At 36.6% G+C, this 27918-nt stretch overlaps 1 protein-coding gene and 1 pseudogene across 4 annotated transcripts; one reads left to right on the top strand and one right to left on the bottom strand.

Moving 5' to 3' along the window:
* Positions 1–35: 35 nt before the first annotated feature.
* Positions 36–27918, bottom strand: MSL2 (MSL complex subunit 2). Of its 4 annotated transcripts, none has more exons than XM_036219784.1 (3): positions 27784–27918; positions 26566–26920; positions 36–3390 (listed from the first exon to the last, which is right to left on the bottom strand). In XM_036219784.1, the coding sequence occupies exons 2-3, from the start codon at positions 26705–26707 to the stop codon at positions 1799–1801; spliced, it is 1734 nt and encodes a 577-aa protein (XP_036075677.1). In that variant the 5' UTR covers positions 26708–26920; positions 27784–27918; the 3' UTR covers positions 36–1798. The 4 variants fall into 4 exon arrangements, with proteins under 4 accessions (XP_036075677.1, XP_015995844.1, XP_015995845.1 ...); XM_016140358.2 differs by lacking the exon at positions 27784–27918 and adding an exon at positions 10325–10521 and having other exon boundaries at positions 26566–26678; XM_016140359.2 differs by lacking the exon at positions 26566–26920 and having other exon boundaries at positions 27784–27883.
* On the top strand, positions 5780–5898 carry LOC118602132 (annotated as a pseudogene).

Genomic DNA, 27918 nt, shown 5'->3' with positions numbered 1-27918 from the left:
CTTGGAAAGCAAATAAAGACAAGACAACTAAGAAGCATTTTCCACCATTTACTCTTGTTATCAAAAATAGTTCAACTCTTCTTGCAAAACAAAACAAAATAGTACATACTGGACACATACATCACATTTTTTCTTCCTATGGCTTTAGCCCACCCCCACCCCACCAAAAGAGACCAAAAAAATAAAATAAAATAAAAAAACCAACAACAACAAAAACTACCTGACCACATTCACAGAAAATGACACCAGGATACACTACAAAACAGAAGGAGGTGTCATCTGCTCTGTGTCCAAAGGTTTCTTCTCCATGTCTTGTACTAGGTGAGTAACCATCATTGAACATGCTGTGTGCCAAATCAAAACATAACTTCAACGTATGTCAGATCTCATGTGAGATGGTGAACGTAAATAAAAATTGGAAATTTTCCAGCAGTATTTTTTTTTTAAATAAGCACTGCCAAAGCAGCAACTCTTCTTTTAAATCATAAAGTCATTTCTTTACAACCTAGTCAGTCCTTGTTTAATTCAGGCTGTGCTCTTTTAAGCAACTGACTAGATTTCCCTTCAACAGAATGTTTGTGACTCACTTGTCTTCCCCATAAAAATTAAAGGGAAGAAGTGCATTTAAACTGAAACATAGTTTGTGCTTTACATGCAAAAGGGCATTCTAAAGAAAATTCTAGATTCAAACCTACCTAAATGCACAGGCTTCATAAAAAGGCATTTTTATTAGGCCTCTACAAAGAAGCCTTCATAACAAAGTAACAAAGAGCACCCTAAAAAAAAAAAAAGAAAAAAAAAATTTAAAATAAAGTCTGTGGCAGACTATTAGAGGAAACAAAAAAAAAAAAATCAAAAAAGTGGCCAATAGTAATAAGTATAATGCACAAATCTGGATATGTTTTGGGGCATTATTCCAAAATTATTTTAAATACATCCCAATTTCTAAATAAAACTTTTACAATTTTTTCAAAATTGTCACACCCTATTGTCTAAATTCAATTACCTTCAGAATAAAACTGCTCTTCTCCATCTATCTAATTAGAACATTGCTCATAGTGAAGAAAGGGTTAAGATTTTTTTGCTCTAGAAATGAGTCAGACAACTAAAAAAGAGGCTCAACTCCCAAGAATTTTGTAGCATAAACAGCTAAACATCTGCAATCTGACAGAATTTCAGTTTGTTCACTTTTTAAAGACAGATTTCTTCAACATTCTAATGAGGGGCAAATTTTCTTTCATAATACTGCTGATTTAAGAACTGCTACATACACCAGTAGCCAATTTTCATGATCAGAAATGGTATGTCAGCACAAAGGTTGAGCTGGACACATCAGCTTTTCCACAGGAAAACATCAATGGCACCTGAAGGCTGCACTGAGTCTCCTGAACAGACTAATGGCTACTTTTTCACAAAAACTTAGCACAATCTTTATGGACTGACTAGATACCACTTCCTTACATTTAATCATAAACTTTGATTATGCACAAAGCATGACCATAAACAATGAGGTTAATGTTATTTTCCTTGCCAAAGTTCGTTTTGTATAAATCAGTTGCATCAGAATTTGTTCTCAAAACTATGAGGTTCTGTAAGAACTAAGGACATATAGTTGTAGGGTTACTCCTCCATTATCTGCAAACTATTTCCCCGACACTAACACATATAACTTAGCAATGAAAACACTTGATACAAGTGATCTATATGCAGGAGCTCCGGCAAGTTAAACCAACAAAACCATAGCTGCCTTAAACTGTAGCTATTTCCCTACCAGAGGTAGGTTAAAAGACCCACTGATTTAACAGTCGAATCTCATGTCTATAGCTTCATCCAAACTTTTATCATCATGTGTACTGGCAGCTAAAAACGTTGTTACTGGGGACCCTGTGACATTAATTACACTGGTGCTGGTACTGGCATTGCGTACAGCAATGCTAGTCACGTTAATGCCCAAAGTGAGCCTGGTCTGCTCCAAGGCCTTTTCTGGCACAGCAAATGCCTCCAGCTTCTTCTCCCCATTGGCCATATAGGAGTTTTGGCAGCCACGACATATACAATCTAAGCAGGCTTTGCGGTTAGAGTAGCAAGGGCAGCGTTGGCCGCGGCATGTAAGAACACTTGGATTTTGAGTAGCACGCCCACATTTACACCCTTTCTTTTCCTGGGGTTTTTTATACACGGTCTTGGTAGGACTTCCTGGCATAAAATGATGACTAGGAATCTTTTCCTTTACTGTTTTGTCTTTTTTAAGAATACCTGGCTTGGTTTTAGAATGAGATTTCTTGGATCCATGTTCATGACTCTTTTTCATGCTTTTAGTAGATAAAAGTACAGTTTTGCTGATTTTCGGCGTTGTGCCTCCATTGGGAACAGTTGCTATAGGTTGAAGAGATATTTTGCTCTCCCGTTTCACTGTCACAGGAGCAGATGCCCCCAATGTCGGGCCTCGGATAATGGTAGAAATTGGAAGTGGTTGAACTTTCTCACTGTCGCTTTCTGATCTGGAACGTTTTCTATTCAATTTTGCTACCTTCGGAGTTGCTGCTGTACATGATAACCCATGAAGTGCAGGACTGGTGGACATAAAAACATTATGGCTAAGAGACTGGGAAGAAAGCTGCAGAAAAGGTCCGTTGGATACAGTGGTTTCCAAGCTGGGCTGTAAATTAGGACAACAAACCTCTGTATTTGAAACAGTTTCTAAGCTTCGGAGTACTTCTTCAACACTCAGTAACAGAGAGTCACCAGGTTTTATATCTTCACTGAAACTGCAGATATCAATGCCTGTGGAGCATAAGTCGGTGGCTACCGTGTCACAGACAGGTGGCAAGCTGTCAGATAGATCTTCAGTTTTTATGTCAACAGTGTTACATACATCAATCGTATTTGAATGTTCGGGTGAAGGAATATTTATACCAAATCTATCTATTGAAAGCCCATTATAAGTAGGCAAACCGTTGATAACAGAACTGCCAATAGCAATGCTGAGGGTACTTTCAGATATTGGAGATAAACTAGCTTGAGGATCAGTTGTAGGTTCTGAGGTTGAAGGTAAAGGGGAATGTGTCAAACACAAAGTAAAGGATGAATCTGAGGGTTTTTCTGTCTCCTCACAAAACAATGATCCATCATTAAGCAAAGCCAAAATGTCAGAAGAACAGTCGACTGCTTCTATTATATCCCGTGCCAATGTAGTCTGTGTTATATATTCGCATAGTTTTTTGTAGCAGTTCACTAGGATGCTTAACTGCTTGTTTTCTTCAAACTGCTCATAGTCTTTGCACCAGCTACATGAAGGTTTCATCATCATTTTCTTGCCTTTACAAGTTTTGCAGACATAATGTTGGCAGGTGGAGTTGGTGGGTGCAATAGGATCTTGTAGCAAATGTCCTAAGAGGGAAAAAGAAAGAAAAAGTAAGATTTTAGTAATATAAATTTACAATTTCATATACTGAAGATGAGATTTTAAGTAATCTATTAAAACTGAAGTGGGTTAAACTCACCAGACCAGGTGAAAAAATATATATCTTACAGGAAATAGAAAAATAGCTCACTTCACTTTCATGCCATATTCCACATTCCTTTATCTCAAACCAGAATCTTTGTCAATTCTGTTTTTCTCCCTCAAACAGTATGTTCTGGCCCACTTTCCTATACTTTCTCCAGAGCATAAAGAGATGAAGCTTAGTCACCAAAAGCACAAACTAGGCTTAAAACCCTTAGGACCCTCAACCTAAGGCAACATGGTAATGCTACAATATTAATCGTATTATTTTGTGTTAGACACTGGGAAAATATGAGCAAGAGAAACTTAGTCCCTATCCTCATTAAACATAGTTTGAGGTCATTAATCAATTAGTACAAAGGCATCTTCATGGAAAAAAGATATTATTTTCAAATCATTATTATATAGATAACTAATCACAAACTAAGAGAAAATCAAAATGTAGTTATGATATAAAAAAAAAATATCTATTTACTGAAAGCAAGAAGGGAGTAGTACTAAACTCAAATTCTCCTGGAGAAAACCAAACATTTCCCATTGTATATAGCAATGGGAAATATATTTAAATGTATTAAAGGTGAGGGGGAGCATAATACTCAAATTCTCTGACAGAATACAAAATGACCATGGCCACAGACCACAAATATCCTAAGGATAGCAATACTGTATAAAGGTGAAAGTGACACCCTAACTTGGTATCACCCCCAAATTATAAATGACCTACACATATGAACCAGGAAAGGAGAAATAACCAGATCAGTGCCTATCTCTACCTTTACCCCCCAAAGTAGTAACTGCTCCTTCATTCCCAGTTCAGGACAAATGGTTAGTAATTAACTCAAAAGCAGCACCTATTTTCTCATACACATCACATAATTTAAGACTCAGCAATAGGAGAGGAAAGTAGTTCCAGCTATAGCCAAGTGAAATCAGCAAACCCCTTTCCTTAGGAGCAATTATAAACCTGAAAATTTTTAACAGCAACAAAAAAAGGTCCTTTTCATAACCAAAAACAAAACTACCTGAGAAGCATTTATATTTGAAACACTGCTGAGTTTCAAATAAGGACGGTAGGAATCTGTGATGTTCAAGTCTGGAGCTGCCCAATTCTCTACTACCTAGCTCCATCAGTGTTACCCTATTAGGACCTTAAGCAGCTATGGTAGAAGGAGGTTCATTAGGACTGAACAAGTGATGAATATACCCAGGGGCATTATCACTGGAAGTGACTTCTCAGAGGCTGGCCAGTGGGGAGGGCAACAGCTCAGCTGTTACTAGTCTGAGGTTGGACAAGCCTAGGTTAGACAAAGGTTTTGAACACAATGGCAATTTCCCCTAAGTTGAACTATAAATTCAATATAATCCTTACGAGAATCCCAGGCAACTTGTTGTTAAAGAAACTGATTGATTATAAAATTCAGATAAAAATCACAGAGCAACTAGATAGCCAAAAGAATTTTGAAAAAGAATTTAAAAAGTTGGAGGATTTACACTACCAAATTTCAAAATCTTCTATAAAGCCAGTCATCAAGATAGTGTGGTAATGGCAAAAGGATACACACATAAATCAATAAAAGAGAACATATAAAGAAATTTTTAGATTTATGGTCAACTGGTCTGTGTGACAAAGGTGATCAGATAATTTAATAGGGAAAAGAGAGTACTACAATACATCGTGTGGGGCAATTTGATATCCAAAGGCAAAACCAAAAAAAGTCCATTAAGTCCTTGCCTCACAACATACACAAATATTAACTCAAAATGGCTCAAAGACGCTTAAATATAAAAGCTAAAATCCTAGATGAAAACTCAGAAGAAAATCATGACATTGGGTTGGGCAAAGTGTTAGATGTGACATCAACTACACTATCCATGACAGGGGAAAAAAACTGTAAAATGGATTTCCACGAAACTTAAAACTTGTGCTTCAAAAGATGTCATTAAGAAAATAAAAAATTCACAGACTGGAGGAAAACATTTGCAAATCACTTATCTGATAAAGGACTTCTAACATACTTTTTAAAATTTTCCTACAAAACAACTCCATTTAAAAAGTGGGCAGAAGATATGAATAAACATTTCACTCAAGAAAATAACAAATGTCTAATAAGCACATGAAAATATGCTCAATATTATGTTATTAAAAAATGTAAAACCAATGGTATACTACTATATACCTATTAGAATGGATAAATTCAAAATGACAGACAATACCAAGAGTTGGCAAAGATGTAAAGAAAATGGAACCTTTCTTTATTATCTGTGTGAATGTGCATCTACGGCCAAGCACCCTGAACGTGCCCAATCTCATCTGATCTTGGAAGCTAAGGCAGGGTTAGGCCTGGTTAGTACTTGGATGGGAGACTACCAAGGAATTCCACGTGCTGTAGGATTAAAATAAATAGATAGATTAAAAAAACAGGTGGTAGTTTTTTAAAAAGTTAAACATACATTTACCATACAAACCAGCAATTCTAAGAACCTCCTCAAAGAGAAATTAAAATATATTTCCATATAAAAAGATGTGTATGAATATGCACAGCATTATTCATAAGACAAAAACTGGAAACCAAATGTCCATCAACCAGTGAGTAAACGAAATGCATATTCATACAACAGTATACTGTTAAGCAATTAAAAGAACTACATGCCATAACATGATGAACTTCAAAAATATGCTAAATGAAAGAAGCCATATGCAAAGTATATACTGTATTACCCCATTTATATAAAATGTCTAGAAATGACAGAAAAGCAGAAACAGTGGTTGCCTAAGGCTATGAGTGGAATAGGGGTTAACTGTAAATGTGCACAATGGTACTCTTTTGGGGGCAATAAAAATGTTCTATCATACTGTGGCAATGACTGCATGACTCCAATTTTTTTTTAAAGGCCTCAGTAGTTATGAAGTCCAACCATCTACCCAATGCAGGAATCCTTTAGAGCAGTGGTTCCCAACTTTTCTGGCACCAGAGAACACTATGAGAATCTCATGTCTGATGATCTGACATGGAGTTGAGGCACTGATGCTAGCGCTGGGGAAAGGCTACAGATATAGATGAAGCTTCACTAGCTTGCCCGCTGCTCACCTCTGTGCAGTGTGCTTCCTAACAGGCAACCAACCAGGTACTGATAAAGAGCAAGTATTTATTCTGATTTAACTACATATGAATTATAGGACCAAATAACCAAATCGTGGAGAGGTTTCTCTTTACAGGAACAAGGCAGCAAACAAATGAAGAATGACATAATTTGAATGTCATCATTTTATAACCCCTAATGAGTTGATAACTGCACAACCTAAGTGATTACCTCTTCTTGCTTTCATTATATCACAGATCTTTTTACCAGTCATCAAAACCACCCCTGTACTATTCAAGCACCTTAAAGAACGTATATCCTACACATCTTTTGCATTCTTCTATGAGTTATTAGGAGAGTATACTTAATATTGAGAAAATAAGCCAGAAAAAATATAAAAGCTATTACTTATTGATTCATAACTCTACTACCAGAGTTAGGAACTTTCATCACCTGGCCTCTTATTACCTACTGAATTGCCCAACACAAATATTTACAACACTTTATTAAAGATGCCTATAGGCAAACTTTTTGATGCGCTGAGCTAACCATAACCCACAAAAGATTCCCAGAGAAGTCTCTTTACATCTCATAACAAAGGCAGCTCCAGTGATACCAGGAACAAAGAAAAAGGTTCAGATGCTTCTTAGGAGTTAGGTAAGTATTAGCCATACACCTACTGTATGTTCCTAAGAAAACTCCTCTTCCCACCAAATAAAGAAATATCAGATAACACTTTTAACAGCATTAAAAAAAAAAAAAAGCTTATCCTAAAAAATGAAATAGGCAATTTGAGTTAACAGGAAATGTGTCACTCACTGGTAGACTGTACTATAAAAACTGTGGAGTGTTTGGAGAGACGTTTACTATATCTAAGCTTAGATCGTGTTCCATATAGTTTCACACTCAAGTACAAAAAAAAGATTTGCTCAAAATACACATCTTTAAACTTCAAAGATTTATAGTTCATGACAAGAAAATCTCTCACTGCATTGCCTTGAATCCTTAATCTGCAATATATCACAAGAATTACCTCCTTTTACAAAATAAAAGTTCTTGTAACTAAATTTGATACTATGTGCCCTGTTTAAACAATATTAACTGCTGTACTGTAAAGACTAGACTAAATATTAATTTTTACTCCATCTTTAAAAAGTTACCTTTTCCATCTCTAAATTAGCCAATTATAATTTGAGATTACAATTTAGATTACCATGATGGTAATTCTGGGAATTTCTGGGAATACAAAACTGTTTCTAATTAATAAGATGCTTAAAAAATTCTCTTAATGCTCTTAATTTTGTGAAACTTTTTATTATGGAAATTTTCAACAGACAAAAAAATCAGGAAATAATATAATCAACTTCCATATACCTGTCACCCAGATTCAGTAACTATCAAGATTATGTCACATCTACTTCATCTATCCTATCTCTTGTTAATATTTCAAAGCAAATCCCAGACATCAATTCACCTTTATACAAATCAGCAGAAATCACTACAAAGTACATTTTCTTATGTAACCATGATGTCATTATCGCACCTAACAAAATCAACAATTTAAATAATTTTTAAACCAAATTTAGATTTAACCTGAGGAAAAACTGTTAAAACTTAGAAAGGGGCTTTAATTCAGCCATTAAAAAAAACATTTTGTAAGGTATACTTTTCTCAATAAACATGTTTTTTAACCACAAAGGTTTCCTTTATTAAATAATTTAACATAGATCATTCATATCATTACTTTACCCTATTAATATACCAAAACTAATATTTGGATTGGCTGCCATGCACTTTATCCCTACCCCTGACAAGAATCACTGCCAGTATCAAGATTTACACAGCAGCCTAAGTTTGAGAGACTCAAAGCACCAAAATAAACAAACTGTAACTAGGTCTCAAACTGGTTTGCCCCCCTTTCTCCATACAAGGGAGAGGCACTCCTCCTTAGCATAAACAAATAAAAAAAAACACATCATTCTTTTGTTGGTAAATTCTTTTAAATACATAACTGATCCCCAATTTGAACAAAGCAACTGATAATTCATTCACTCCAAAATACCACTGGTAAAGGTATTTTGGAGTGAATTTCATGCTGACATGCAGACACCATAAATTTTACCATATGACACCATAAATTTCATGTTGACATGTAGACTACCAAGTAAATAAGTCTTTACCACTTCTGAAGCAAGATCTTTTGATTCTCCACTTTAAAAATAACAAGTTTAACCTCATTAATATTTTGACCAAATTACTGGGGGAAATTAAGTTTGGAAGTACAGAAAGGGGACACAAGAAAAAATAAAACTAATGGCTAGAATGCTTAACAAAATTTATTAATGACTAAAAAAATGATCCAGTGAACAGTGGATCTGATAATAATAATTATTAAATAGAACCTACAATGGCAAAAGCTACAACAGGTTAAAATGTAATATGAAAAAATTAGACATGAACAAAGAAACTAAAGAATCAAATCATTGTTTTAAGGTTTACATGGAGAAGAAATTATCCCAATAAAAATAATTTCAGTAAAATAAAAAATAATAAAAATGGAAAATGGTTTAAGGAATTTCTCAATGGCTTAACTTTGGCTCTTAACAGAAATGCACCATATAATTCTAATTTAAATGGCATATATACAAAAAGAGCATTTATCAAAAATCAAAACATTCTATATTTACCACCCCGTCTCCAGAATTCCTCCTCCTAGCCATGTTTCTATTACAGCAACAAGGACTGCCCAATCAAAAATCACAAATCATGCATTAATGTTATATAAATCTTATTTGTTGTTGATAACACTTGAAGATCAGGAAAAATTAGGCAAGAATCAAATGAAATACTACTAACAGTAAAAAAAACATATCATAACATATCATAACATTTCCCCAAGAAACATTCTTGGAAACTAGAATGTTAGACAGTAAAGAAATCCACATGAAGACTCAAATCTTATAATACTTAGACTTATGGAGTATATGGGAAAATATCTGGAAAGGAAAAAAAAAATCTTTGTAATAATACCGCAACCAGTTTTAACAAAAAACAAAACAGAAAAATAAAAACAGTATAAAAACCAACAGATGTGTAAAATATGTGGCGTCCCACAAAAAACAGAAAGCAGTTTTTTGCTTTTGCTGATAAAGCAATGTAAAACAGGAAGAGGTATCAAAAAAGATATATTTCAACAAACTTAACTCAAAACATGCTTTCCAACAGAGCCTAAATTTGCTTCCCAACAAATGGACTCTTATCAAAAATAATTAGAAAATAAAAAACTACTAGACACTCATATTAAAGCTCTAAGGAAAAAAGAGAAAAAGAATAAAAGTGACAAAATTCACTTGCTAAAATGGAATAATTATATTCCATGAGATTTTCTTCAAATCATTACTAAAGAAACTTACTAACTTCCTAAAACTATAGTTCTCAATAAAAGTGACTCTATGGGGAAAAAAAAAACTTATTAACTGGTTATCATAAAATACTCAAAAATAAAGTTCTTAAATAGGAAGTTTTCTAGATTCACTTATGTTATTGATTCTAAAACCAATTTCCTCAGCAATCACAACTGAATAAAATAACGTACTTTTCATCAGCCGTTCCTTTCCAAATGGCCCAGATAACTTTACTGAGCACCTAAGTATATTAACAGTTGCCTACAGAGAAAGAAATATATAGAAGAAAAAGGGGGGGAGGGGGCCTTATTAACAGCAAAAAGAATTTTGTTACCAGCCAAATCACACTGCTGTGAAGGAAGCTCTTGGATCCAAGACAGGATGGTAACTTAAGCAATGACAAAACATTTCACTGAATGATGACAAATTGCATGCTTGATCTTGGAAAGACACTCTCAAATGTTGCAGACAGAAAATCTTCAAATATTTTGTTTAGGAATGCAGTATTGGTTTCTGCTAGGCAAACCTTTCCTGCAACATAAGGGCAAGACTTTTTTAATAAATAATCTAACCATTCTTGTTTCAAATATACTTCAGATGTTTCCATCCTCTAAAGCAGGGATCTCCAATTCCGGGGGCTATGGCCTTTTAGGAAATAGGCCACACAGCAGAAGGTCTCTCCCCGGTGCTAGCATCACCTCCTCAGCTCCACCTTAGATATCAGGCATGAGATTCTCATAGGAGCACTGGTCCCTAGAGCCAAAAAGGTTGGCAACCAGTGCTCTACAGCATGGACAATGTACAATGAATGAATCCTAAAAAGCACATTAACGTGACCCTGGAAATCGACTTTTCCTATGGTGTCATTTTAACGTAGATGGGCTTTCATAAGATTAATTAGCTAGTTACTGGCAATGAGAAATACAAACCGAGTCTTACTGATTTCCAACCCAGTATTCTTTCTACTTACCAGGCGCCATCCCTACATTAACTTCATAGCACCTGCTGAGACAACTTTTGCTTCTTACCACTAACCAAAAAGAATGAAATTGGGCCATATAAGAATCGATAACTAACTACAAGATGAAAAACCTTTTTGGGAAAAGAAGAAACAGGACCAAGTACAATACTGAGTGGGGCAGGAAGAATGAAAGGAAGTGGAATATGGATGCTCAACAATAGTTTTGTGAGGGTCAGGAAGTCTTTACTGCTCAGAAACTGGAGCTGCAAGAGTCCTGTCTGGATTCTCTATACAGGACCTCAGTTTTTAAAGTTTATCTTAAATGTTTCAATTGAACAGATATACTACAAAGCACTATACCATCTTCTCTGTAAACAGAATCCAACAAAAAAAGTTCAGCCTACATACGAGTCTAAAAATTTACGGCATCAGAAATCTTAACTAAAGACTGTGTGTGGGGATATTAAATGTATATATGTGCATAATATATGTATAAAACTATGCACATAAGTATGTACATATTAAACTCATATGATTAGGATAAGCTGGTTTTCATATACGATGTCATTTTATATAAAGCATTACTTATTCATCTTATTGCCACTACTAGAAAAGACTTTTTTCTAGTAGTAGCAATAAACTGACACTGATCATCCTCAATATATAAATATACCCTCTTCTTGCAGTGTGAGAATAACTATAGTCAATCAGTCATAATCCATTCAGCTTACAGTCTCCAACAGCAATATTAAGGCACATATAGAGTGGAAGCATAAACTTCTACTGATGTCAAAAGTCTGACACAGAGCCTAAACGATATAGTCCAATCTACTGATCTAAAGATCTCGACGTTCTCCACCTTTTCCAAATGAGTTCGTTATTTAGGCTATCTCCACTTAGGAAAACATTTCTCTTTCCTTAATCACTGAAGCAAGTGATTTCTGGGGCCCAATTATATACCAAGCACTGTGTTAAAGCCTGCTACTCCCATTTAGCAAGGGATTCTCCAATCTTTTTCACACCTCTGAATTATATCACCGAAATTACACACCAAAATTAAAGATGTGCTGTTTTTAAACAATAACTACTAAGATATCTAGATACGTATACACACGGAAATAATCTGGATTCAACTAAGAACAAAAATGACACCATAAAAAGATCACATGTACCACTGGGCACTATTGAATGAACTTTGGGACAATTAAAACGATTCCAAGTTTGTTTTCAATCTTGCAAAACCTGTGCCTAATATACTTTTGGAGGCATATACCAAAGTCTAAACCTCTTAAAAACCTTTCATTAGGCAAAATTCATGAGTATGAATGCTACTGTAAAGAATAAAGTCAAAGAGAAATGAATTCGAGATGAGAGAATCCTCTTAAAACAGCACCATTTTCCTTGGTAGGACTTCCTAACCCAAGCCTGTTCTTTAAATTTTTTATTGAGCAGCACTTATACTACTTTCCTTCCATGCAAGTTTATTTTAGTTGTAAACCAAAAAGCAAATACATGCCTCAAAAAATCAACGGGTCTAAATGACAAATAAAGGTTTCAAAGAAATTTTTAGTTCTCTAATTAAATATTCAAGCAGATATGCCCCAGACCATTATCCCCTGACTGCCTGGATTCCACAGACTCATAAAATGTTTTAAAAGATCCAGCTCAAATGATCGTGGCAGAAAAATATATGCATTTTAATAATAATAAGGGAATATAACAGATATGCATTAATCACTAAAATGATGATACACACTGGAATATTTTGACAACTTGACCAAGTAATTATTTTAAAGTTCATTCCATCATTTTAAATAACTACTATACTGAGATCAGTGATAGCTAAATATATATACCAAGGAAATGGAGAATGGAAAAAGATAAAAAACAATCTATGTTGCCAGTTTGGGAAAAGGTATACAACTAGTTAGCTGAGAAATGAAAACCAATAGTTAAAAAGAAAGAAAATCGATAAACAATGCAACATTAAAAGTGTGAACTGTTACTCAAGACAAGCTATTTACTGAACATTTGAGTGGTTAAAACCTAGAGTTTAACTTTTTTTTGTCTTTATTAATCTAAAACTATGAAAAATACTTCCTGACACTCTTGGTGATTTCAACAGTTTATATAAAAGTAAGCTTCACCAACCAATGACCATTATAAACTAAAAAACCAAACACTCACCATAGGTAAAATGAATGATAACCACTCAGACCCACAACATGTTCATAAACTCAAGTTATGCCTCATTTCATACTTGAGTAAAAAATAAGAGAATGCCAGACATCATTTATCTTAATTTAATAATTATGTAGGAGAGCCTTTTATAGAGCGTTTTGTGGTTACAGATGGTTACAGAGTATTTCTGTAATATTCCATTATTTTCATATTTTAGCAAAGCAATGATGGGTCTCTCGTTAAATTATTACCAATAAGATAATATGGGCTGGTAAATTAGGCATAATTAAGTTGATTCCTAGCTGAAAGACCAAACATGAATCAAATAAATATACATCTAGATCCAAATTTCCCAAACTGGTATTCCAATGAACCAGAAAGCATTAACGGGTTTTGTTTTAATACTCTCTAGAAGAGTGATCCCAAAATATACTAGTGTCTTAAAATTGAATACTACAGCTGTCAAGAAACTTGCTTAACATGGTACTGCTTAAATTTACTGGCACACATTCCTTTTTAAAGTGCACCTGTTAATCTCACACAAGTAATATTCCAAGACAACCCTACTCTCATCCAGTTAGTATTTGAATCACCTAGGTAGCCTAGGTAGAACAGAACTGACTCAATGCTCAGTTGATGGAGATGATGGCCAAGAATACATATTAAAAAGCTTCCCAAGTAATTCTGATACACAACCCAGATTAAAAATCACTAACAGAACTTTAACCCTTTTTACCTTGATGCCATCTTTCACAGTAACAGGAATTCTTGAGGGTTTATCCTAATCATTTAGGTAGGAAATGAGATTTTAAAAAATATATATTTTTTGTTCATCATATTAAAGATATTATAAATTCGTTTTAATACAACAAAGACAAATTCTGACTTTCCATTAACAAAGATTACATCTTATTTTATTCAAATTATGTTTAAAAAAGGCATTTGGTGACATAGCTACTTTAAAATGACATCTCATTTGTAAATTAAAAAATGTTAAAAACAATACTTTAGACAAGGAAAAAACTGCAAACATGACTTGATGTTTGGAGGTCTTGTATTTTTTACTAAAAAATTTTAACCATTCTTGTGTTTTATTACTAAGTGATGAACTAAGGTAGCTTTAAGACAGGTATTTACAAACACATTCCAAGTGTAAGTAGTCTTTATTTTCTAAAAATAAAAGGCCATATTGTATTATCACTATATAGTCTCTTTTAATAGTTTTTTAAATAATTACCAATGCCTTGTTGACATACAGGGTGTTAGAACATAGACAAATTGCAGAGAGGTAGTAATAATCCTGAACCAAATATTTAAAATTATTGTTTTTACGCTCATTACCTAGTATTTCAATAAACTTAATTTTCTTAATGTTTCTTGTCCCTAACCAATGGTCCACTGGACATACAAGAATTGAAAGAACTGAAATAATCTAAGAGTTAACAAAACGCATGACTAAGAATTACAACAATTTAAAACCCTCATGACAAACAGAAACATTGAGCGAAATTATTAACTAGTTATGGCACCATGTGATCCAATATGCATTTGACATCTCAAATTGCCTCACTGTAAAAGAAGAAAAACAGTCAAATTATATTAGCAGAAACCTTTTACTACTAGCAGAAGACCTTGAACCTGGTTCACTAATACTATGTTGGAGAAATTGTTCTATAAATAAACAGCAGTGAGCTCCAATGATCTGATCCATTCAAAATCCCATCTAGTTCAACGTTTTAAAATCAAAACTTGAGATGAAACCATTGAAGGGTATCTTTTAATTCTCCCACAGCTTTCAGGGACAAATCTAAGTTCTTCAGTTGTTACAGCATTGTCCAGTAGAACTTTTATGCAATGATGGAAATGTTCTATATCTGCAACATCCAATAAAGTAGCCATTACCCACATGTGGCTACTAAGCACATAATATATACCTAACCAAAAAACTAGTGGCTGCTGTATGGGACGGCATAAACTGAGAATATAATCTGACTGCTTCTAGACGAAACAAAAAAATCAAATTTACTCACCCATCTGAAACAACCAAAAAACTGGACAGAACAATGGTTTTTCAGATACTGGGTAATAAACAACACACAACGGTGATCACTGAGAGGTGACTTAAAAGAGCAGTGCCCTACAACTGCCCCAGCTTACTGTCTGGAGATGATTTTCAGACCACAGCACAAGGAAGGAAAGCCTAGACAAAGCGTAGTGGTCTTCCTGAGTTGAGAAGATAGACCTGGGACGTCAAGGCAGCTGGACTTCTCAGGGGAGAATACTAGAGATGAGAGAGCTGCACAGAGTAAGCACCAGAGATTTAGACAAGGTCTCTTTCAAGTCTTCAGCTGAGTACTGATTAGCACACGTGTATGAGGAAACTATCCCAGGATAAAGAATCACCTGCCTCCCACCCAAAAAGAGCAAAGAGAAAAATCCCTTTATCATTCAGAAGCAGCAGAATAATTTCTGTTCCCACCACCCAAAGTGAGAAACCTCAAAATAACACAAAGCATCAGAGTAGTCACAAAATTCTTGCCTTAGTGTGGAAAAATTAACTCCTAAAAATTGCTCTGGTCCCACCTAACAAAAGCTTAAAAACGAGCCTCGAAAGGATCAATCTGTCTCCAAATAACCGCACCCTAAGAACAAAGCCCAAGTACATTTATAGTACAAAAATATCAACAAGGTAATATTTTACCAGCAAGGTAAAAGTCACAAGGTCCAACATCCAATCAAAATTAACAAGGCATGCAAAGAAGCAGGAAAATATGACCCATAAAAAGCACAAAAATCAAACAAACCTAGAGATGACAGAATTAGTAGAGCAGAACACTAAAAATTAAAGTTAGAACTATATTCCATGTTTGAAATTGTTTTATGTACCTAATCACAGAACTTCAAAATACATGAAGCAAAAACTGATAAAATTACAGAGAAATTGATAAAACCGTAATTAGAGATTTCAACACCTCTCATAAATTGACAAAACAGAATATCAGTTCAAGATACAGAAGATGTGAAAAATATTATCAACCAACTTGTGAAAATGTTTTAATTGACCAGAAACACTGTGAACCAACAACTGTTCTTCAACTGCCAAACAAGATAAAGCAATCCCAATTTGTATCCAGGTTAAGAAGTTTTCATAAAATACTCTGAGATTCTAATATTAGAATTCAATAGTTCAAAATAATGTCTAGAGCACAAGAAACCTTACAAATTCCTCCATCCCTGAGGATTACAAATCCAAATATACAAGCAATTAAAAAAAAAAAAAAAAGGAACAAAGGCTGGGAAGGCACAAGGTCAAACTGGAGAAGGCTGAGATCTACCTCCAAAAAGGAGAAACCCCCTCAACTACAGCTAGTGATCCCACGCCATGAGGGAATGTACATCCACTGTTGCCAGACTTTATAATTATCTAAGAGGTGCCTAAAATCTGGATTTTTATGTGAAGTCTAGATTTTAAAACTTTAACCACCAAATTCCATAAAATTTTTTTTCTTTTTTTAATTTCTCTCTTTAATTCCCCCTCCCACTCCCACTTCCACCTCTGACCTATGGATGTTGCTGTTTCCCCTTAAGAAGTGGATCTCTGGACACCGGGTATCTCCTCCCACACCCTAGTGGCGCAACCACCCACCCCCCATCCTCAGCCTGGTGCACTCAGGGAGCCTGGTCCATGGCTCCGCCTGGGGTTCAAACCCAGAACCTTGTGCATGTAAAGCAGACGCGATAACCTCTACACTATGGAGCCACCCTCAAATTTCTGTTACTTTTTAACCAAGCCAAAAAAAAAAAAAAAGGCTGGGGGTCAAATTCACAACCAAATCTCTGCTCTAGTCCAACAGCCTTATTTTACAAATGAAACTAAGAGAAATTAAATAATTTGTCCAAGTCATCAAGGCAGTTAATCCCACCGGGCCAAATTTTAAATACCATGGACATGGGCACAAAAGTCCATACTTTTGAAGAAACTGAAACCAGGATGGTTCCAGGACATGTAACTTAGTGATGCTTATCTTGAGGAAAGACATAAAAACTGTCTTCCAATAGCTGAAGGGTAAAAATTTATCAAAGGCTTTCTGAACTATTCCAGAGGACCAAAAAAAAAAACCAGCAAGAAACAATTACAGAGGAAGAGACTTGGATAAATTAAAAGCAAAAACTTTCTAAAAAGAAAACTGTTTCAAAAAAGGCGTCAAACAACAATATGGCTATTTCCCAAAATAGATTTTAGCTCCCTAACCCCAAGGTATTCAGGAAAAGGCCTGGATGAACTTACAAGAATATTACAGAAAAGATTATCTGATATAAAAAATGGCTGGATATGATCCTTTCTGCCTAGAGTTTTACAGATTCTCATCATAAAGAATAACCTTATAAGACCTATGAAACAATTGAGCTGGCAAGCTCAATGAGAACAAGAGATCTCTGAGACAGCCCACAGCTTCTGGTGGATACGACATAGTCATGTCCTATGTTATACCCTGAATATGTTCAGTTACAGGCTGGACAACCAATTTACTAACTGTAGAGGGGATTCAGAAATTCATCACAAGGATGCTTGGACTGGAATGCCCTTTTCAATTCCTAGATTACTACATTACATATGGCCAGAGTCCTAAATATCAAATCATCACGCAGATTTAAACATCAAGAGAATCGTATTTAGCAGAACTGTTGGGGGTCAAAAGCCCTTAGGTTATACACTGGACGGCCCACCACCACTTTAGGTATGCCTTTATATTTTGCATAAATTATTTTAAAACCATTCAGTTTTGCCAGAAAACTTACTTCCAAGTTTTGGACCAAAGAACACATTCTAAGTGCACATTTTCTGTAGGTTATAACAAAGTAGACAAATGCTGACAAGTAATAATAGGACACACAAAATACACTGGCTATAAAACTCGATTAAAAACAGATATTATATTATATACTAGAGAACACCAGATAGTCCAATACTGCAAAAATTCAAAAAAGCCTCTAGAGTAAAAGGATAATGAATGAAAATAATTCTGCTAAAATACTATGGACTGAGAGCAAGAAAAAGATGAGAAAAATAGCTATATATACAGTAAGGTAAAAAAAAAGTTATCTAAATTAATTTCCTGACAACAGAACCAAAAAAATAAAATAATCTTTAAAAGAGAAAATACAGAGTAAAAAACAAACTGAATTTAAAGTCAAGTGACAGTTGGACACAGAGAAAAATGTAAAAGTAATTAGAATATTGTGAAATACCACTTTTTAAGACAAAATTTAGAAAGCACATCAGAACTCACAAAAACAAATTTAAATTAATCAGACATAAAAGTAGCTAAATGGGCTCCTGAGGGAAGTGTCAACTGAGAGAAACCAATACAATAAAGAATTAAGCAATTAATGACAGCATGGTATTAATGCAAACTATACGTGAGTGGTTGCATGTGCACGCATGCAAATACACAAATAAAGAGAAGTGCAAAAAAAGGACTGGATGTTTGAATTTCAGAGAATGAAAACCACAACCCCGAGACTCACAAGATATGTTGATTTATTCTATTAAACAGTATATAAAATTATTTTTAAATCAAAGTATTCAAGGAAGGGCATAAAATATTTTTAATTATATTTTTATCCTTTCCTAACCATATTTCCAGTTATTTCCTCACTAACCTCAACCTTCAGGCACCATCAAATTATTCAACATTGTCTTATCCTTCTCTCTTCATTCTCATCAGCAGCACACATGATCTACTCTAATCCCTAACAAAACTGCAACCTCTCCCAAGCACCTGACCCTTCCCAAAATCCAACACCCAACTGTTAAATCCTTGAATATTTTATTTGGGCTGTCATTATTATTTCAAACCAACCTATCTAAATTCTTCATGTCCTTCCAAAATCAATGCCCTTCCTGACTTCATTTCTGATATGAAGTGAATTACCTTTGATTCCTTCAATTTTTCCCATGACCTGTATTAAACTGCCAGATTGTCAGTTCTTAAATATAAATTTGGTATATTTGATCAAGAATGTACTATGTGAAAGCACTGTGCCAGACATGTTTATAAATTTAAAGGTAGAAAATGTCTCATGTATTCTATTCATAGTGAAATATGACCAACCATGAAAAAATACATGGTACATATCAAAGGATTAAAATGTTATAACCATAAGCACAACAAAAATTCCACTTAGCATTATCTACGTTGTTCCCTTACCACTGCCACCACTATTCAGTAATCAATCCCATATTCTACCCCCAAATTAATCTAAAACAAATTTCCATCTCATCGCTCTCCTACTTAAAATGCTGTTTCTCAAATGCTTACAACAGTGATTTGCAAATTCCCCTCCCTCCCCATATCAAGATGAAGGGTTAAAATGCAGATTACAAGATCCTGCCCACAGAGATTCCAAATCAGTCTGATGTGGAAATTTGAATGAATTTTAACGAGCTTCTAGGTAATTTGATTTAGGTGATTTAGAGTACACTGGGGGGGGAGGGGGGCGAGGGCAGGTCTACAAGGTAAATGTCAAATTCCTTAACCTGGCATCAAAGCTCCCCATACAAAAGGCCCTTGAATAACCAATATAGGGAAAGGGCTCTCCTTCTAGGACTCTTCATTACAAACTTGATTTTCTACAGCCTAAACAGACCAAATGTTCTCTCCTTCAAGCCTTGCTAAAAATGAACACTAACTTCGCCACTCCTCTTGGTCCTGGCTCAAAATCCTAAACTTCCTAGATTTCACTAGACTAACACAATTTCTCCTGCCTAATTCTACAGGGCCATACAGCTTGCCCTGAACCATTATTTAAACTAGTATTATTAACTTTCCAGATGGTCATGTCATACGACAAAGGACTGTGGAACAAACCTCTTTTCATTTCTCTCAGCATCCAGAACGCACATAGTGTGTCCTCTCCCTAAGGCAACTCCCTTTTGCATAAACATACCCAAGTAGAACTAATGTTTTAGAACTAATTTTTAGAATACTAAAAGGGGAAGCTGTAAAAAGGAGATTATTTCCTTAGGAAAAGTTAAATATATCTGAAATAAAAGTTTATCTACCGAAACAAATTACTAAATATTGTTCCTCCATATCAGCCCACTAGATAAATGCTCCCTAAAGAAGTCTTCCCACATCATAGAGAACAGGTGAACTGAATTAAGTCCCAGGAAAAAACTCTTAAACCAACTTCTGTTTTAACACCAATCAAGTTACTTAAATACTGACTTGAACGGCTATTCAAAAACAAATTATATGGAGGAAAATACTCGTTAATGGCTAGTTTCTGAAATTTACATGTACAATAAAGTTAACTTATAAGTAGTTCTATTATGATGCCTGAGATTTGATATTAAGTGCCTCTAATACAGCACTTATCCAATAATTGCCGGTTTACTTATCTGTCTTCCCCACAACATGAACAACATATGAGTAAAGGGCCACGTGTCTTATTCATCTTCCTACTCCACCACAGGTAATTAATAAAAATGTAATGAGTGAATTAAGTTTTCAAAGAAAAAAATGATATTCTCCGAAGATGATCACTAATCATTAGAAAAATGCAAATCAAAACCTCAATGACTTATCACCTCACAGCCATTAGATATCAAAAGAAAAAATTGTTTTTTAAACAGAAAATACAAGTATTTGCGAGCGTGTGGAGAATTTGGAACACTTAATCTGTTGGCAAGATTATAAAATGGTGTAACAGCCGTGGAAAACAGTATTAGAGGTTCCTCAAAAAATTAAAAATAGAAATATCATACAATCCAGCAATCCTACTTCTGGGTATATATCCCAAAGAATTGAAAGCAGGGTCTCTAGGAGTTATCTCACACTCATGTTCAAATCAACACAATTTGCAAAGCGAAGAGGTGAAAGCAAGTCAAACGTCCATCTTGGATGAGTGGATAAAATTAGTATATACACATGCTGGATTATTATGCAGCCTTAAAAAGGAAGAAAATCCTGTTATGTTACATGGATGAACCTTGAGGACAGTATGCTAAGTGAAAAAAGCCAGTCAACTAAAAGACAAATACTATATGATTCTACTTAACTGAGGTACCTAGAGAAGTCAAATTCATTAAGACAAAAAGAAGAATAGTGGTTACCAAAGGCTGGGGGAAAGGGGGAAATAGTGATAGGTTGATGGGTATAGTTTCAGATGTGCAAGATAAAAAAGTTCTGGAAATCTGTTTCACAACAATATAAATATACCTAGTACTGAACTGTACAATGAAAACTGATTAAGAGCAAATTTTATGTTTATTAAAAATTTTTAATTACGGTGATTTGAAGTACAAGAAAAATAAAATCTTAAGTATCATATGAACTCAAGTTTGAAAAAAACATAAAACATGAATATAAAACTTATGCACAATTAGTCAAATGGCCTTTTAATTTAGCTTCCACTAAAACAGAGGTCCCCCAACCCCTGGGCTGCAGAGTGGTACCATTCATGGCTGCTAGGGCTGCACAGCAGGAGGTGAACAGCAGGAGAGCTTCATCTGTATTTGCAGTGTGCTCTATCGCTAGCTAGCATCACTGCCTCAGCTCCACCTCAGATCATAAGATGTTAGATCTCACAGAAGCACCAGTCCCTGCTGCCAAAACGGTTGGGGACCAATATCTAAAAGATACATAGTTTAAAATAAATCACTCCACATAAAAATGGCCAATATCACTAGCTATTAGGGAAATACAAATCAAAACCACAATGAGGTACCATCTCACACCTGTTAGAATAGCTATAATCAACAGAACAAGCAGCAACAAATGTTGGAGAAGATACAAAGAAAAAGGAACTCTCATACACTGCTTGTGGGACTGCAAATTGGTACTGCCACTATGGAAAACATGGAGGTTCCTCAAAAGACTAAGAATTGATCTACCATATGATCCAGCAATCACTCTACTGGGTATTTACCCCAAAGACTTGAAAACCTATATCCAAAAAGATATTTGCATACTGATATTCATAGCAGCATTATTCACGGTGGCCAGGACATGGAAGCAACCAAAGTGTCCTACGATAGATGACTGGCTAAGAAGCTGTGGTACATATATACAATAGAATATTACTCAGCCATAAGAAGAGATGAAATACTGCCATTTGTGATGACATGGATGGACCTTGAGATAATCATGCTAAGCGAAATAAGCCAGACAGGAAAAGTTGAAAATCACATGATATCACTTATATGTGGGATATAAACCTAAAAGCTACAAACGAATAGGACAGAGACTCGCGGACATGGACAACAGACTTGTGGTTACCAGAGGGGAGGGTTACCTATGGGAGGTGAACACACAATGTGAACATATATATGCCTTACTGTTAAAATGTACAGCTGAAACTTACCAGATTTCATTAACCAATATCACCATAAAAAAAAAAAATGAATAAAAAATAAAAAAAAAGTTGCTCCATGCTATTATGTTCAAAGTTCATTTTAAAAGATTTTTCCCATTTAAATATAAATAAGTTTGCTCAGTCAAAAGAGAATCAAAATTCTACACTAGAAGCGATTCTTGGAGGGTAGGGGGCACAAACAATGGCAAAATGAAAATAAAAAAGTGGAGGTTGTTCATAAAACTATTTAGTTTTAAGGCATATACTTTATTCTGAGAGCACATACTTCCTACTGAGAAACTTTTGTTGTTAATGGTAATTTCATCCATTCAACAAGTTGAGCCAGTGATTGTCAGGTGTAGGGCTACAATGGTGAATAATACAAGGAAGGCTCTTACCCTCAGGGAACCACCTATCGTCCAGTGGAATGTAAAAGTAGCAGTGTTAAGGTAGGGTTTTGTTTTTAAGTATTTAACATTCGAAACACTTGATCAGCTTGTCACCTATGTCAACAGGAAACTCTGATCACCAGCCCCTTCTTTTTATAAATGCAAAACTGGATGTTCAAAAGGTCCACAACTAGTCAGTAAATCCAAAACTGAAACCACTCTGTTTCTAGACTCAAAACACCAGGAAAATACTCATGTGCTTGAGTAGAGATTTGACCATGTTAATTTATGGAATTACAAATATCTCAGAGTAATAGTTTTCCACTTCACATGTCCTTCCAATTCTAACAGGATCTGATTCTACGTTTCAAACCTGTTATATCATTTGAGGACTTACAAGTTTAACAAAAAACTTAAAATCTCTATGACAGAATTTATCAAATCTCGTGCCATAAAGAAATTATACTTCCTGCTAAATGATAAAGTACATCCAACATTTGAAGCAAGGAGGAAAAACTGACACAAAAAATCGTACCCACAGTAATACTGTTTCGGTCACTGTTTCCATGGCCTAGAAAGTACAGTAATTCTCTGGAGCATTGCTATCCCATTCACTTCAGAAAGTTTAAATATACAAAACAATTGAAATAGTAGTGATAATCAGCTACTTAACATTTCAAAGAACAATGATAACCAAACCTGTAATTCCAGTGAATAGTCTAGGTTTGACAATAACTGACCTGACAGCTCAGTCTCCTCTTACTTCCTCCCAACTACTTCTGCATAAGAATGGGATATTAAGCACATATGTACCAGACATTAAGTTCTTAGACTGTTTTCATGGGTTCAAAAGGTTTTTTCTCACTTAAAAATAAACCCACATATAAATTTGGAGAAACCAACATGAAGAAGGTAGTCATCCCCTTTTGTAGATAAAGGAAGCTAAGGCAAAAAGTTAAAGCAATTTACCTACACAGTAAGTAGAAGGGCCAAGATTTGAACCTAAATCAAAGTTTTACTTTCCCTCCCTCACCTCCTCTCACTTTTCTTCCTGAATCTCTCATGAACACCTACATGCAAGTCACTAGGCAGGAGAGATAGGATGAAGCAGAAAGAAAACAAAAATGTACAAAAGATAGTATGTTCTCTTATATTTCAGAAGAATTAGATATAAAAACAGCAGAGTTTTAAGTGTCTGTGACTGTAACAAAGGGTTATAGAGGTTCAAAGGTCTAAGAGAACTTTTAACTGGAGTGAGCAAGGAAGAATTCACAACAGTGAGAGGGAGTTGATGAGTTAGATCACAGAGGGACAACAGGCTATGTTTTAGGCAGAAGGAACTTCGGAAAGCAAAAGGTGGGAAAGAGGAGGGAAACAATGCATATATGTTTGAAACGGCAAAAACAACAATCTGAAACAGAAAAATTATGTAAGAGAGCAGAATACAAGGCTTAAAAGGTAGGACTGGGTCATAAATTGGAGGATCTGTCAAAAGATACTCCCCATGTACAGTACTATGACAGAATTAAACTTAATTTTTACATATTATCTTCATGAAATAAGACTGCACATGCCCTATTAATTAATGTTTTTTCAACTAAGAAAAAGTCTAGGATAACACCTGATACAAAGCTGATTAAAACACTGGATCTAAATTTAAATGACTCTTTTTTTTCTATCTGGTAATAACCGCAGACTATATCCAAAGAGACTGGGGGAGTGGGGGGACAACTTAACCTACATCTAGGTTGTTGAAATTTTATGCCAACTACTTAGTTATAAGGGAGAAGTACAACCTACAAATCTTTTCCAGAGGATGGTGACAGAGAGAAGTTGAACAAAAAGAATTACAAAGCTCCACTGTCAATAAAATTTCTCCTTGTGTTGCCTAGTTTAAAAAAATTAAGAAAACCACTGCAGTTGGGAAACTCAATTTAAGTGTAGTTTTACCTTTAATGTCATTTTTTAAAATCCAGGTTAGAATCTGGGAAAATGTTCAATTAGACCACAACTACCCTGAAACTATTGATAAGAATTTAAAATTCCAAGCATCTACACGATTCAAAACTATCATTTCCCCCTTAGAGAGCTCAGTCCCACCCACCTAGTAAAAAGGAGACTTACCAGATCTTCCTTCAAGTGTTACCTGGATAATGACATCACTCTCTACTGTTGTTCCAGCAGGCCAGGGTGGGCTACCCTATGCCCTTTCTCCCTACATCAATCACCCCTACATCACCAGAACAATCCCTCCAAGATAGGTTTGTGTAGAAGCTATAACAAACAGCTCCATCTCCTCAGTTGGTAAACTATCGAAAGCTGGTAAGACATAAAAAGAAGCACTACATAGAAAGTGGGAGTGGGGTAAGAAGGTAGCTTGAAACTAATCAAATTCTTATGCTTACATTAGTAAAATTTAAGTTGAAAGGGAACTTTGAATCTAGCCCAAAATTCTCATTTTACACTTTCAGAAACTGAGGCCCAGGGCAGTTAAGTGATTTGCCCAGGGCAAGTGCTTCCCTATAAAGGTATTAACTGTCAGTCACCAGTACAGTAGAGCTTAACCACATTGTAACATAATTACTTAAGTTTTTATGAGATTAAGTACCTGGTGTGCAAAAACACACAATCTTCACCTCTTCCCACCCCCTCAGTGCCTTGCCCAGAGCTATACGGAAAATGTTGAATCTCAAGTGAACAGTCACAAAATTACTCCTCTTTATCTAAGTTAAGATAAAGTGAAAGCCTGAAATGCCTGAATTTCTCAAGTCTTGACTAAAGGAATGGATCAACAAAAATCTCAAAATTCTAGCAAAATAAGAACATGAAGTGTGGGGGAAAGTATTACTGTTATTTTCTGTCAGCTGCCCTTTCCTTTTTATTAACGTTTTCAGAATAGGTTTTTTGAAACACATTATATATGCAGTTAATCCAAATTATCACTTTTAAGACACTTCTACTTATTAGGCATTTTAGTACATCTTCATCTCTCAAAAATAACTTGAAAGTATACTGCCCAGCATAAATTAATATTTTTTGAACAAAAACACTTAAAACAACCCCTCTACCAGTCCACAGTACATTAAGGCCACAAAACAGGAAACGTAATCCTGTAAAAATCCCACCATCTAAAAAAGTTAGGAGAGTACCCCATGAGTATTCCTTGGCTCACTGATTACGGTCCCTCAAAGCATTTGTTGAAGAACCTGGGGAAAAGTTCCACACTGAGTTCACTAGCTATGAGGTGCATCACATTATAGCAGTACCCACACATAACACCAAAATGCTGCACGCCACACATACAAGTTTTAACCAGATTTAACCAAGATAGTATTACATCAACTTTCGTGCCGAAGGTTTTTTTAAAAAGGAACAAGATGCATGCATATTTCGCCTCACTTAAAAAACTTAACAAAAAAACCATCACCAGAAATGGTAAGGCGTTGACCCAAGGCGAATTAAAGTTTTGAACGTTCAGGCCGCTGTACAAAGCGGTTTAGATGGATTCTTTCTGAAATGCAGGGCAAAAGTCCATTGGCAAGTTTCAAAACCAATGGCCGTATACTACTGCACAAATAACAAAAGCTTAATACAAACTACTAAGCTGTCGAACCATTCCTGTTACCATTGCCCATATTTTTTTTAAAACAAGCCTTGAAAAGGGAACAATAAAAAACGTCTCACCGCAAACACAGCACGACAGGGACTGTCGGAAGTAAGGCAAGAGCCTGTTAATCTCAGTAAACGCCTTGGGGTCTCCGGGGTCGTAGTTGAGCACTAGGCGGCTCGCGGAAATGTAGAGAGCAGTAGCATTCACGGGGTTCATTGCAGACACTTCGACACCGTTGGCTCCCGGTTGAAAAGAAATTCCGGATCCAACTTTGTAAGCAGCCAAGGAACAATGGCGAATTTGCAACAATTCGGAGTAAATCAGAGCAGAACCACTGGTCAAAGTAGTAACCAAAATCCGTGCAAGTTTGTGGAGCCGAAGCAATCCTCCCACACATGGGGCCTTGGCGCCCCTCCTCCGTCCCTGAGACTTGCAGACCAAAAAAAAAAAGAGAGAGAGAGAGAAAGAGAGAGAAAGAAAAACCAGCGTTCGAGTTTGTCCCGGGCGGCCACGGGGCGCAGAACGTGGCGGCTTCGGCGCTCGGGCCGGGACTTGGCTCTCAGTCTAGCCCCGCGGCTCCGCGGGCAGCCTTCGCTCGAGCTGCATCTCCGTACGCGAAGGTACCTCCTCAGGTCGAGCTGGGCGGGAGCAGGCCCCGGCCCGGTCCAAGGGGCGGGCACGCTTCTCACAGGCTGCAGGGCCCTTACTCCATTACACCGCCCGGCGCGGAGACAGCAGCGATAGCAAGGACGACAGCTCGGGCGTTGGCTTCCTCGATCTAATGCACGAAGCCGCGGCAGCGGCGAATGTTGCTGTTGCGGCTGGCGGAAGCTGCCGCTGCCGCTCTCTCCATATCGGACGCGAGGCCCAGATCACGCCTGGCTCTCCGCCCCGGCGGTTATAGCCCCGCTCTTCCCTGAGGTGGTGAAGTGGGCAGGAGAGTCCTGCACCCGATAGGGGAGGGCCGGGGAGGAAGTGCGCGGGCCGGCGGCGGCAGCAGCGGCGGCGGGAGGGGGCGGGGAGGAGGCCCCGCCGGGCCGCGGCGGCGCCCCTTGCTCCTCAGTCGCTCACTCCGAGGTCACCAGGCGCAAGCACCGCCCCTCACTGCCCGGCCATCTTCTCCGCGCCTCACACACGGTCACCGCCTGCGCCAAGAACGACGACCGCCGCCGCCCACGGCGCCCGCCCGGCCGCGGCTGAGACGAGCGCTCGCACCGCCAGGCCCCGCCGCCGCCCAGCGCACACAGCAGGCCCCGCCGCAGGCCCCTCCCCCCGTGCCTCGCCGCTCTCACCCCGACTCCACGCGCCACTCTAGTTCCGTAGGGCCCGAGTTGCTGCGGCCTTAATGGATCCCACGGCCTATGCGGTGCCTCAAGTGCAGGAGACGACGACCGTTACCCCAACGGGCAAAGCCACTGTCATCCCCG

This window comes from Rousettus aegyptiacus, unplaced genomic scaffold, assembly GCF_014176215.1.
Source record: "Rousettus aegyptiacus isolate mRouAeg1 unplaced genomic scaffold, mRouAeg1.p scaffold_m13_p_4, whole genome shotgun sequence".
Classification (NCBI taxonomy): Eukaryota; Metazoa; Chordata; class Mammalia; order Chiroptera; family Pteropodidae; genus Rousettus; species Rousettus aegyptiacus.
This window is presented reverse-complemented; position numbering and strand designations above follow the sequence as displayed.